Raw genomic sequence first — 14,784 nt, forward strand, 5'->3', positions numbered from 1 at the left:
CGCTGTCACGTCGACGCTGCCTTTGTTGCGAATTTGTGGCATGTAATTCAAACACTTCGGTCAACATGCAGCTAACTAAAGAAACCAATCTCAAGCGAACCACTGATATCGGCCCTGTGTGTATTTTGTAATATTATAGGGGCTGTGAAGGGAGGGACTGTGAAGGGAGACCAGAGCCAATCAAAAGACGAAGGAGTTAGTCTTCTTGATATCTTGGCAAGATCGACAGATCATGCTTCTTACACTGCTACAACGTGGCGCCTGTGAAGTTTTGTATAGGATTCCGAATAGCAATGATCAAGTTGAGCGTTCCAGAGAACCCTTCGTTATTATTTGCGTCAACCCAAACGTAATTTAGAGACAAGACAAGGTTCTCGTTCTGCTGGGTAACGGACCAAGACTGGCAGTGAGAAGTTGTCCGACGTCAGAGACTACTCCCCCAAGTGCACAGCGCGACGTAGAGGGCACACCATGGTATGTTCATTATTACCACTGAGAACGTTATTGAATCCCTTGTTGGGTTGATGCACTCATGCGCTGTTTGCATGTGAGACAAGGTTTTAAAAGCGTATTTTATTTTACACAGAACCCCCCTCTTCCTTGCGTTCTAACACTAATGGCATCATGCCTACATAGCGACCTTTGTCTACCCTTTTACATCTTTTAAAATGTTCAGTAAATAGCCTAATTGTTTTTCGTTTACTGCCGATTGCGTGTGGGTTATTTTCTCACTTGAAAAATATGTACTATTACTTATGGAATAGCCCGATTGGCAGCAATTCAGTTTGTTTCTTTTCACTTCGGGGTAGTAATATTTGTGTAATATTCATGTAATTATAATTAATTTATTCTGTCCTATTTCTATGTTAATGCCCTGACCTATGTAAACACGCTGTATATATATGGGCTATTTATGTAGGGATCATGCAACTTTTATTAGATGTTATGACGTTCTTTATGAGGAGTTCAAGACCATTTCATTTCAAATAATATGGATGAAGGATTGTTAAAATGTACATTTTCACATTGTTGTCAGTTTGTCTCAACCTATAAACTGTTTTCTGTGTAGCGAAAGTGTAGGACTATAGGACCTCATCAGAGAAATAAGTAGGCTAGCAACCTTTTTATAACCGGACAAAGATCAGAGTTTACGCCAAACAATGTTGTTTCCACGGTGACTTGAAGAGCCAGTACCCAAACTCACCTTTTTGGAACAGAAAGCATCTAAATCATTTGATTACTTATCCTATCCTAGGTATTCCTTGAAGAGGTGGGGAAAGGTGGTGAACTCCGCTGTCCTGGCTTTTGGAAAGTACTTTGTTTTTCGTTTGGTTTGGAAATAAACAAGACATTTCCATGCTCTGAAAAGAAAATGGACTGGGAAATATTCTTAGACAACAGAAAATCGTACACACATCTTGGTCTGTGTCCGTCTTTGTCTGTGTGTCTGTTCCAAGTGTCTTGGCAAATCTAAACATGTACAGGGTTTCTGTTGAGGTTGGAAATATGTTACTTACTGCAACATAATAAATAGTATTTAAACCAGTGTAGGTTTTTCACAGTGCCATTGTCTGTAGATCACTGACATTCACTCTGTGGATGGATCTTGCTGCGATGCACTTTGCATATTGAACTAAAAGGTAAACAACCACATGCTAGTAAAGTTTCCGTTCTCATTATAACACATGATACAGTTACAATAGATCCACAGGATTATGATTCACTGGTGAGTTTAGTTAGCATATCATCTCCATTACCATTTACCTGTAGTGTTAGTTTGTCCCATAGGGCTCTGGTCAAAGGTATTGCCAAACAAAACGTTATGTAATATTATTTATTTCATTCAGATTTCTCTCACTTACAAATACATTCATATAACTGCAACTGAGTTATTGACCGGGGGCGTGTTTATTATGACCCAGTCTGAGAATCGCTGTTTACACACAGTTTTTTGTTGTTGTTTACAAATCAAGTGTTGGGTGTGTATTTATTTAACATAACACTTTGGGTGTGTGTGGCTCTCTGGGACGCCATGTTCTCTCTTTACTGATAGTGTTTCACTGACCAGTAGCCTAGTTAAATAAAGGTTAAATAATATATATATATATTTTAAATAGCCCAAAATGACCATGGACTCCATGTTCTCTCTTTACTGATAGTGTTTCACTGACCAGTAGCCTAGTTAAATAAAGGTTAAATAATATATATATATATTTTAAATAGCCCAAAATGACCATGGACTCCATGTTCTCTCTTTACTGATAGTGTTTCACTGACCAGTAGCCTAGTTAAATAAAGGTTAAATAATATATATATATATTTTAAATAGCCCAGAATGACCATGGACTCCATGTTCTCTCTTTACTGATAGTGTTTCACTGACCAGTAGCTCAAAACAACTCTGGACACTGAACCACTATGGGGGGCAGAGGGTTACGGGTGAAGAGGTAGAATTAGAGGTGAGCTATATTTAGATAGTGTTTCAGAGAGAGTAGAGTTAGATAAAGGTTAAAAAGACAGAGAATATTTTAGAGGAGTTAGAAGGGGTGATGTGTTGAAAGAGTGAATGACAAAGCTGTTTGGAGTTGAGTACTAAAGTCTAACCTGTTTAGGACTACTCCTTCAATACCTCCTTGGGAGGCTAAATTGAAATGAGCAACATCAACATGAGAGTCTCAACAACAAAATGGACCCTCAAAAAACAGCAGCAACAACAACGATGAAACAACAACTAAACAGACTCTAAACCAGTATACAAGTCTTGTCTAACCTGTCCTCTCTTACTAGCACTGACTGATGATAGCTGATGGAGCTGAATGTACCTAGATGAATGTACCCAGCTGAATGTACCTAGATGAATGTACCCATCTGCATGTACCCAGCTGAATGTACCTAGATGAATGTACTTAGATTAATGTACCCTGAAGCTGATGAATGATACCCAGCTGAATGTACCTAGATGAATGTACCCAGCTGCATGTACCTAGATGAATGTACCCATCTCATGTACCCAGCTGAATGTACCTAGATGAATGTACAGCAGTTTTCAATCTGCATGTACCCATCTGAATTACCAGGTCTGAATTTGACCCAGCTGCATGTACCTAGATATGTTTAATGTACCGATTTAATGTACCGAGATTAATGTACCCAGCGGAAGATACCTAGATGAATGTACCCAGCTGAATGTACCTAGATTAATGTACCCATCTGCATGTACCTAGATGAATGTACCGAGATTAATGTACCCATTAATGTACCCAGCTGAATGTACCCAGCTGAATGTACCTAGATGAATGTACCCAGCAGAAGGTCACCCATCTGAATGTATCTAGATTCATGTACCTAGCTGAATGTACCTAGATTAATGTATCCAGCTGAAGGTACCCAGCTGAATGTACCTAGATGAATGTACCCAGCTGAATGTACCTAGATTAATGTACCTAGATGAATGTACCTAGATGAATGTACCTAGATGAATGTACCCAGATGTATGTACCCAGATGAATGTACCTAGATGAATGTACCTAGATGAATGTACCTAGATGAATGTACCTAGATGAATGTACCTATATGAATGTACCTAGATGAATGTACCTAGATGAATGTACCTAGATGAATGTACCTAGATGAATGTACCTAGATGAATGTACCTAGATGAATGTACCTAGATGAATGTACCTAGATGAATGTACCTAGATGAATGTACTTGTAGATTTGCAGTGGTCTAGATGAATGTACCTAGATGAATAGAGAATGTACCTAGATGAATGTACCTATATGAATGTACCTAGATGAATGTACCTAGATGAATGTACCTAGATGAATGTACCTAGATGAATGTGCCTAGATGAATGTACCTAGATGAATGTACCTAGATGAATGTACCTAGATGAATGTACCTAGATGAATGTGCCTAGATGAATGTGCCTAGATGAATGTGCCTAGATGAATGTACCCAGACGAATGTACCTAGACGAATGTACCTAGACGAATGTACCTAGATGAATGTACCTAGATGAATGTACCTAGATGAATGTACCTAGATGAATGTACCTAGATGAATGTGCCTAGATGAATGTGCCTAGATGAATGTACTTAGATGAATGTACCTAGATGAATGTACCCAGATGAATGTACCTAGATTAATGTACCTAGATGAATGTACCTAGATGAATGTACCTAGATTAATGTACCTAGATTAATGTACCCAGCTGAATGTGCCTAGATGAATGTACCTAGATTAATGTACCTAGATGAATGTGCCTAGATGAATGTACCTAGATGAATGTGCCTAGATTAATGTACCTAGATGAATGTACCTAGATGAATGTACCTAGATGAATGTACCTAGATGAATGTACCCAGATGAATGTACCCAGATGAATGTACCTAGATGAATGTACCTAGATGAATGTACCTAGATGAATGTACCTAGATGAATGTACCTAGATGAATGTACCTAGATGAATGTACCTAGATGAATGTACCTAGATGAATGTACTTAGATGAATGTACCTAGATGAATGTACCTAGATGAATGTACCTAGATGAATGTACCTAGATGAATGTGCCTAGATGAATGTGCCTAGATGAATGTACCTAGATGAATGTACCTAGATGAATGTACCTAGATGAATGTACCTAGATGAATGTACCCAGATGAATGTACCTAGATTAATGTACCTAGATGAATGTACCTAGATGAATGTACCTAGATGAATGTACCTAGATGAATGTACCTAGATGAATGTACCTAGATGAATGTACCTAGATGATTAATGTACCTAGATGAATGTACCTAGATGAATGTACCTAGATGAATGTACCTAGATGAATGTACCTAGATGAATGTACCTAGATGAATGCACTAACTGTAAGAGTGTCTGTAAAAGTGTCTGCTAAATTACTAAAATGTAAATGTAGCCTAATAGTCAATCTAACAGTTTAACCAGAGTGTATTGGCTGTTGTAAACCAATCAGCTCAGAGCAGATCTAGTAAGGTGCTCCAATAGCTTCCCTATTCCCATAGTAGAATGACTCTGTGGTAACTCCTGCCAGTAGTAGTGTGGATCCATTACAATACCCCTCCTCCTGCTGTAAACCAATGTAACCCTCGAGTCACACTTGTCAGAATAGATTTACCCAATGGAAACCACATGTTTGACTCTGTCCCATTAATTCCATTCCAGCCATTACAATGAGCCTGTCCTCCTACTGCTCCTCCCACCAGCCTCCACTGTTGTATGTGGTGTGTGTGTGTGTGTGCGTGCGTGCATGTGTGTGAGAGAGAGAGACACTACCTCTTCTATCTGGCTGCAGCTAGGTTCTTCTCCACTCTTACAGCTGATACTAGCCGTGCCCCTGTGCCAAGGAGGTCACTATAGTAAATAACCTTGCACGAGCCTTGGCCTCTGCGAGTCAGAACGCCTCATAAGAGCCTGTTTCTGTAGCATGAGGCAGCTTGATGTTCAAGTACATCCCCTGGACAGGAGACTCGTGGTGTAAATGTGGTTCCCCGGTGTGGAGAATCCAGGGTGGGTTCAGTTGGCAGTTGGTTTTATCACCAGAACACAGAGCAGTGGTTGAGAGATCATGGTTGATATATCTGCTGCTCATGGTAACAGAGGGAGACCACAGCTTCTATTTGATACAGAACCTGTACATTAAGCCCCATGTTTATAGTCTATTGACATCCACTCACTATCAGAACCTGTACATTAAGCCCCATGTTTATAGTCTATTGACATCCACTCACTATCAGAACCTGTACATTAAGCCCCATGTTTATAGTCTATTGACACCCACTCACTATCAGAACCTGTACATTAAGCCCCATGTTTACAGTCTATTGACACCCACTCACTATCAGAACCTGTACATTAAGCCCCATGTTTATAGTCTATTGACACCCACTCACTATCAGAACCTGTACATTAAGCCCCATGTTTATAGTCTATTGACACCCACTCACTATCAGAACCTGTACATTAAGCCCCATGTTTACAGTCTATTGACACCCACTCACTATCAGAACCTGTACATTAAGCCCCACGTTTATTGTTTATTGTCTGTTTATTGTATATAATGTGAGACATATCTAGCAGGCCTGTGAAGAGGCCCCCTTGCCTTTCTGCTCTAACACCTGCACTAGTCTGGTCTTACTACCACTGACTTTGCTCATAGATTCTTTACAACTGTGATATGTGGTTGTCCCAAACAGCTAACATAATATATAATGTTAGTCGCTCTGGATAAGTGTCTGCTAAATGACTCAAATGTAAAATGTAAAAAGAAACCAATGTGGCACACACACAAACACAAACACACACACACACACACACACACACCTATCTCTATTGGGACACCTGTTCTTTGTTTCCTTTGTCTAGATGGAGAAGCCTCCATTGCCTAGCGATGAGGAGGGCACTAGGATGGTAGAGAGTCGGTCGGAGGCGGAGCTCCTGGACTTGGGAGTGCAGGGGACCTCCGGGGGCGTGGCGTCGTCTGGGGATGCAGACGACCGTCCGGCGTGGGACAGCAAGCTGCAGTATGTACTGGCTCAGGTGGGCTTCAGCGTGGGCTTGGGGAACGTATGGAGGTTCCCCTACCTCTGCCATCAGAACGGAGGAGGTGAGTCTCACTCTGTGGGCCCTAAAGGACAGGGGCAGAGAGGGAGAGGGAGAGAGGGAGAGGGAGAGAGGGAGAGGGAGAGAGAGAGGGAGAGGGGAGAGGGAGGGGAGTGAGAGAGAGAGAGGGAGAGGGAGAGATAGTGAGAGAGGGAGAGTGAGAGAGGGAGAGGGAGAGTGAGAGAGGGAGAGGGAGAGGGAAAGAGAGTGAGAGAGTGAGGGAGAGGGAGAGAGGGAGAGGGAGAGAATGGTATATTTCAAATTCCATAAGACAACTTTACATGCACTCTTAGAAAAAAGGGTTCCAAAAGGGTTCTTTGGCTGTCCCCATAGGAGAACCCTTTTAGGTTCCATGTAGAAGCCTCTGTGGAAAGGGTTCTACATAAAACCTAAAAGGTTCTACATGAAACATAAAAGTTCTACCTCGAACCAAAAAGCAGCTATTCCTGAATTATTTAACATTTACATTTTACATTTAAGTCATTTGGCAGACGCTCTTATCCAGAGCGACTTACAAATTGGTGAATTCACCGTATGACATCCAGTGGAACAGCCACTTTACAATTGTGCATCTAAATCATTTAAGGGGGAGGGTGAGAAGGATTACTTTATCCTATCCTAGGTATTCCTTAAAGAGGTGGGGTTTCAGGTGTCTCCGGAAGGTGGTGATTGACTCCGCTGTCCTTTAACATATTTGACATAAATTCACAAATAAAGGAGGAAAGGGGGATTCCTAGTCAGTTATACAACTGAATGCATTAAACTGAAATGTGACATCCACATATTTGTTGCCCAGGGAACAGTTGGTTAACTTAGTTTGAATTTTGTAAAGTTAGTGTGGGAGAGGTGGGAAAATGATTGGTATCGATCAATAATGACAAACCTCCCGGCATTGACAACTTAGATGGAAAGCTACTGAGGATGGTAGCTGACTCTATAGCCACTCCTATCTGTCATATTTTTAGTCTGAGTCTAGAGGAAAGTCTTTCCCTGGAGGGAAGCCAAAGTAATTCCGCTACCCAAGAGTGGTAAAGCAGCCTTTACTGGTTCTAACAGCAGACCTATAAGCTTGCTGCCAGATCTTAGCAAACTGTTGGAAAAAATTGTGTTTGATGAAATACAATGCTATTTCTCTGTAAACAAATTAACAACAGACTTTCAGCATGCTTGTAGAGAAGGGTGCTCAACATGTACTGCACTGACACAAATGAATGATGATTGGTTGAAAGAAATTGATAATAATAATATTGTGGGAGCTGTAGATTTCAGTGCAGCCTTTGATATTATTGACCATAACCTGTTGTTGAAAAAACGTATGTGTTATGGCTTCTCAACCTCTGCCATATCATGGATTCAGAGCTATATATCTAATAGAATTCAGTGGGTTTTCTTTAATGGATGCTTCTCTAATGTCAAACATGTAAAGTGTGGTATACCGCAGGGCAGCTCTCTAGGCCCTCTACACTTTTCTATTTTTAACAATGACCTGCCATTGACATTAAACAAAGCACGTGTGTCCATGTATGCTGATGATTCAACCATATATGCATCAGCAACCACAGCTAAAGAATTCACTGAAATCCTTAATAAAGAGTTGCTGTCTGTTTGTTCTGGTCCTGAACATCTCTAAAACTAAGAGCATTGTATATGGTACAAATCATTCCTTAAGTGCTAGACCTCAGCTGAATCTGGTAATGAATGGTGTGGCTGTTGAACAAGTTGAGGATACTAAATTACTTGGTGTTACCTTAGATTGTAAACTGTCATGGTCAAAACATATAGATTCAATGGTTGTAACGATGGGGAGAGGTCAAGTCATAATAAAGAGATGCTCTGCTTTTTTGACACCACACTCCAAAAAGCAAGTTCTGCAGGCTCTAGTTTTGTCTAATCTTGATTATTGTCCAGTCATTTGGTCCAGTGCTGCAAGGGAAAACCTAGTTAAGCTGCAGCTGGCGCAGAACAGAGCGGCACGTCTTGCTCTTCATTGTAATTAGAGGGCTGATATAAATACTATGCTGCCAGTCTCTCTTGGCTGAGAGTTGAGGAGAGACTGACTGCATCACTTCTTCTTTTTATAACAAACATTGTTTGCATAGTCAACATCCCAAATTGTTTGCATAGTCATCTTACACACAGCTCTGACACACACACTTATCCCACCAGACATGCCACAAAAGGGGTCTTTTCACAGTTCTCATATTCAAGAAAGCCTACAGTATTATATAGAGCCCTTACTGCATGGAACTTCCATCTCATATTGATCAAATAAACATCAAACCTGATTTAAAAAACACATAAAGCAAAACCTCACGGCACAACGCCTCTCTCCTGTTTGACCTAGATAGTGTGTGTGTGTGTATGCATTGATATGTATGCTACGTGTGCCTTTTAAAAAATGTATGTAGTTCTGTTCTTGTCTATTAATGTTCTGTATTATGTCATTCTGTATTATGTTTCATGTTTTGTGTGGACCTCAGGAAGAGTAGCTGCTGCTTTTGCAACAGCTAATGGGGATCCTAATAAAATACACAAAAAAACTGACACGCTCAGGGGCAGAACAACAGATTTTTACCTTGTCAGCTCGGGGATTTGATCCAGCAACCTTTAGGTTACTAGCCCAACGCTCTAACCACTAGATACATATTACATATATACACAATAAATTCATCAACAAACGTTTTACCTGAACTATTATCACTAATTATTATTACAACCAGCACTTTCAGTCCTTATTATGGGACAAGAACAAGAACCATCACTTTCAGACTTGATGCTGTGGGACTAGAACTGTGGGACTAGAAATCACTTTCAGACTTGATGCTGTGGGACTAGAACCATCACTTTCAGACTTGATGCTGTGGGACTAGAACCATCACTTTCAGACTTGATGCTGTGGGACTAGAACCATCACTTTCAGACTTCATGCTGTGGGACTAGAACCATCACTATCAGACTTGATGCTGTGGGACTAGAACCATCACTTTCAGACTTTATGCTGTGGGACTAGAACCATCACTTTCAGACTTGATTCTGTGGGACTAGAACCATCACTTTCAGACTTTATGCTGTGGGACTAGAACCATCACTTTCAGACTTTATGCTGTGGGACTAGAACCAATCACTTTCAGACTTGATGCTGTGGGACTAGAACCATCATCAGACTTGATGCTGTCAGACTTGATGCTGTGGGACTAGGACTATCACTTTCAGACTTTATGCTGTGGGACTAGAACCATCACTATCAGACTTGATGCTCTGGGACTAGAACTATCACTTTCAGATACTTTTTGAAGAAGTAGGTTTCTTTCTCTCTAACTCGTCCCTCCCTCTCTCTCTCTCTCTCTTACTCTCTACTTCATACCATTGTTTTATCTCTCCCTCCCCTGTCTCCTTCACTCGTGTTTTTCCATCTGTTCTCTGTCTAACCCCATTCACCCTCTCTACTTTATTCCATTGTTGCATCTCTCCCTCCCCTGACTCCTTCACTCTTGTTTTTCCATCTGTTATCTCTCTAACTCCATTCAGTCTCTTTCTCTTGAGTGGCGCAACGGGCTAGAGGCGTCACTACAGACCATGGTTCGATCCTGGGCTGTATCACAAACTGCAGTGATTGGGAGTCCCGTAGGGCAGGGCACAATGGTACCAGCGTCGTTGGGGTTAGGGGAGGGTTTGGCCAACTCGGGGTAACTGACTTGCCTAGTTAAATAATGGTTAAATAAAACATTTTCAATATATTTTCAATATCTCTCTCTCTCGCTAACCCCATTCATTCTCTATCTAGCTCCATCTGCATTCAACTCTTACAGAATCTCTACATCTGACGCATAACTTTGTATCTTAAAGGGTCAATCTGCAATTGCTACATACATTTTGGGACTTATCAATTCATGATACAGTGGGGAGAACAAGTATTTTATACACTGCCACGGAATCTAAAACAAAAATCCAGAAAATCACATTGTATGATTTTTAAGTAATGAATTTGCACAATAATTTTCAATCCCAATGATAATAACTAACAATTATTAAAGCTTTGACGAATTCCCGAGGTTTGTAAGACCTTGGGTTTAATAATAATTTAATAATAATTTTAGGCCAAGACTCAGAATATGCAAAAGGTTCATTGTAGTTTATTCATGAGAGCTCTAAAAATCATATAATGCGCATAGCCTTTTATATAACTCCTACAAGCACCTACAAGTCTACAAGCGCATCTGTTCCTCCCTGGGTGGAGGAACTTTATCTCCTGTCCTTGGTCTCACAGGACCAAAACATGTCTGTTGTCAGCTCCTCTTTATCACACACAAACACAATGTCCCCACTGACTCACAATATTCTAGAATTATGTCTAAACACATTGTCTAAGCTTCTGTAACTATTAGGGTGAAATACTTTAGTCATTACTCTTAATGTCATTTAGATTCTCTAATTATTACTCTAAACATATACATTCCCTTATCAATAACTTAAAAATGCCTCATACCTTTATTTACTAGGCAAGTCAGTTAAGAACAAATTCTTATTTTCAATGACGGCCTAGGAACAGTGGGTTAACTGTCTGTTCAGGGGCACGACAGATTTTGTACCTTGTCAGCTCGGGGATTTGAACTTGCAACCTTTCGGTTACTAGTCCAATGCTCTAACCACTAGGCTACACTGCCGCCCCAATGACCTTAGTTCATGACCTTAGTTCAACTGTCTAATTCCAAAACTCAAGAAATAAGCTTGTTTTGTTCCTTTGTTTGTAAACAATGCAATTGTAAACTATATCTGTTTTAATCTTATGGATTGTCAGTCCTTGCATCATAGCTCTGTCTTTGAATCTGAGAGTGGTTACATTTCTCCAACCCCATCCCTCAGCTGTTTACCGAAACAGTGAACTGCAGATTTCCCCTTTAACTCTCTGCCTCCTCTCCCTCTCTCTTTTCCTGGCAGGCGCATTCATGGTTCTCTATGTCATGCTGTTGGTGGTGGTGGGGGTTCCCTTGTTCTTCATGGAGCTGGCTGCGGGCCAGTGTATCCGTCAGGGCAGCATCGGTGTGTGGAAGCACATCTCCCCCAAGCTGGCCGGTATCGGCTACTCCAGCTGCATGGTGAGCACAACAGGTTGGCCGGTATCGGCTACTCCAGCTGCATGGTGAGCACAACAGGTTGGCCGGTATCGGCTACTCCAGCTGCATGGTGAGCACAACAGGTTGGCCGGTATCGGCTACTCCAGCTGCGTGGTGAGCACAACAGGTTGGCCGGTATCGGCTACTCCAGCTGCATGGTGAACACAACAGGTTGGCCGGTATCGGCTACTCCAGCTGCATGGTGAGCACAACAGGTTGGCCGGTATCGGCTACTCCAGCTGCGTGGTGAACACAACAGGTTGGCCGGTATCGGCTACTCCAGCTGCATGGTGAACACAACAGGTTGGCCGGTATCGGCTACTCCAGCTGCATGGTGAGCACAACAGGTTGGCCGGTATCGGCTACTCCAGCTGCATGGTGAACACAACAGGTTGGCCGGTATCGGCTACTCCAGCTGCATGGTGAGCACAACAGGTTGGTCCCAAATGGCACCCTATTTCAGCTGCATGTACAGACACAGATGCCGGTATCCTTAATTCCAGCTGATTTGATTTGATTTGATTTCACAGCAGGTAAAATAATCCTGCAGCTCCAGAAATGTCAATTATTATGTGGATTATATTTAATGGACATTTATGTAGGGAAAATCCAGTCTGAAATGTTAAAGTGGAAATTACAAAGGTTGGCCTTTTTAAAAATTGAATTCATAAAAGCTGCATTTCCTGAACACAAAATGGCCGGTTTCGGCTTTTCCAGTGCAGGGTGAACAACAACAGAGTGATTAAATTAAGATAGCAGATCTGTAGTGCCCTACTTTTTGACCAGAGGCAGAGTACAATAGGTTCTGGTCAAAAGTGAACAGCTTTATAGGTAAATAGAGTGCCATTTGGGGCATAAAACTAACAATACACATTCCCACCACAACAGGGACTAGTTTCTCAACTAACTAACAATACACATTCCCACCACACACAGGGACTAGTTTCTCAACTATCTAACTAACAATACACATTCCCACCACACACAGGGATAGTTTCTCAACTAACTGGAACATTCCCAAACACACAGGGACTAGTTTCTCAACTAACTAACTAACAATACACATTCCCACCACAACAGGGACTAGTTTCTCAACTAACTAACAATACACATTCCCACCACACACAGGGACTAGTTTCTCAACTATCTAACTAACAATACACATTCCCACCACACACAGGGACTAGTTTCTCAACTAACTAACTATACACATTCCCACCACACACAGGGACTAGTTTCTCAACTAACTAACTAACAATACACATTCCCACCACACACAGGGACTAGTTTCTCAACTAACTAACAATACACATTCCCACCACACACAGGGACTAGTTTCTCAACTAACTAACAATACACATTCCCACCACACACAGGGACTAGTTTCTCAACTAACTAACTAACAATACACATTCCCACCACACACAGGGACTAGTTTCTCAACTAACTAACTAACAATACACATTCCCACCACACACAGGGACTAGTTTCTCAACTAACTAACAATACACATTCCCACCACACACAGGGACTAGTTTCTCAACTAACTAACTAACAATACACATTCCCACCACACACAGGGACTAGTTTCTCAACTAACTAACTAACAATACACATTCCCACCACACACAGGGACTAGTTTCTCAACTAACTAACTAACAATACACATTCCCACCACACACAGTGACTAGTTTCTCAACTAACTAACAATACACATTCCCACCACACACAGGGACTAGTTTCTCAACTAACTAACTAACAATACACATTCCCACCACACACAGGGACTAGTTTCTCAACTAACTAACTAACAATACACATTCCCACCACACACAGGGACTAGTTTCTCAACTAACTAACAATACACATTCCCACCACACACAGGGACTAGTTTCTCAACTAACTAACTAACAATACACATTCCCACCACACACAGGGACTAGTTTCTCACTAACTAACTAACAATACACATTCCCACCACACACAGGGACTAGTTTCTCAACTAACTAACTAACAATACACATTCCCACCACACACAGGGACTAGTTTCTCAACTAACTAACAATACACATTCCCACCACACACAGGGACTAGTTTCTCAACTAACTAACAATACACATTCCCACCACACACAGGGACTAGTTTCTCAACTAACTAACAATACACATTCCCACCACACACAGGGACTAGTTTCTCAACTAACTAACAATACACATTCCCACCACACACAGGGACTAGTTTCTCAACTAACTAACAATACACATTCCCACCACACACAGGGACTAGTTTCTCTAACTAACTAACAATACACATTCCCACCACACACAGGGACTAGTTTCTCAACTAACTAACTAACAATACACATTCCCACCACACACAGGGACTAGTTTCTCAACTAACTAACAATACACATTCCCACCACACACAGGGACTAGTTTCTCAACTAACTAACTAACAATACACATTCCCACCACACACAGGGACTAGTTTCTCTAACTAACTAACAATACACATTCCCACCACACACAGGGACTAGTTTCTCAACTAACTAACTAACAATACACATTCCCACCACACACTGACTAGTTTCTCAACTAACTAACAATACACATTCCCACCACACACAGGGACTAGTTTTCAACTAACTAACTAACAATACACATTCCCACCACACACAGGGACTAGTTTCTCAACTAACTAACTAACAATACACATTCCCACCACACACAGGGACTAGTTTCTCAACTAACTAACAATACACATTCCCACCACACACAGGGACTAGTTTCTCAACTAACTAACTAACAATACACATTCCCACCACACACAGGGACTAGTTTCTCAACTAACTAACAATACACATTCCCACCACACACAGGGACTAGTTTCTCAACTAACTAACAATACACATTCCCACCACACACAGGGACTAGTTTCTCAACTAACTAACAATACACATTCCCACCACACACAGGGACTAGTTTCTCAACTAACTAACTATACACATTCCCACCACACACAGGGACTAGTTTCTCAACTAA

At 41.3% G+C, this 14,784-nt stretch overlaps 1 protein-coding gene across 1 annotated transcript in view; it reads left to right on the top strand.

Moving 5' to 3' along the window:
• Positions 1–233: 233 nt before the first annotated feature.
• LOC135530564 (sodium-dependent neutral amino acid transporter B(0)AT2-like) overlaps positions 234–14,784 on the top strand; it is a 50,759-nt gene continuing 36,208 nt past the window's right edge. The window contains exons 1-3 of the mRNA XM_064958861.1: positions 234–474; positions 6,393–6,633; positions 11,568–11,725. Of these exons, the coding sequence (XP_064814933.1) occupies positions 472–474; positions 6,393–6,633; positions 11,568–11,725 (402 nt within the window). The 5' untranslated portion in view covers positions 234–471. The remainder of the gene's footprint in view (positions 475–6,392; positions 6,634–11,567; positions 11,726–14,784) is intronic.

This window comes from Oncorhynchus masou, unplaced genomic scaffold (assembly GCF_036934945.1).
Source record: "Oncorhynchus masou masou isolate Uvic2021 unplaced genomic scaffold, UVic_Omas_1.1 unplaced_scaffold_1381, whole genome shotgun sequence".
Taxonomy (NCBI): domain Eukaryota; kingdom Metazoa; phylum Chordata; class Actinopteri; order Salmoniformes; family Salmonidae; genus Oncorhynchus; species Oncorhynchus masou.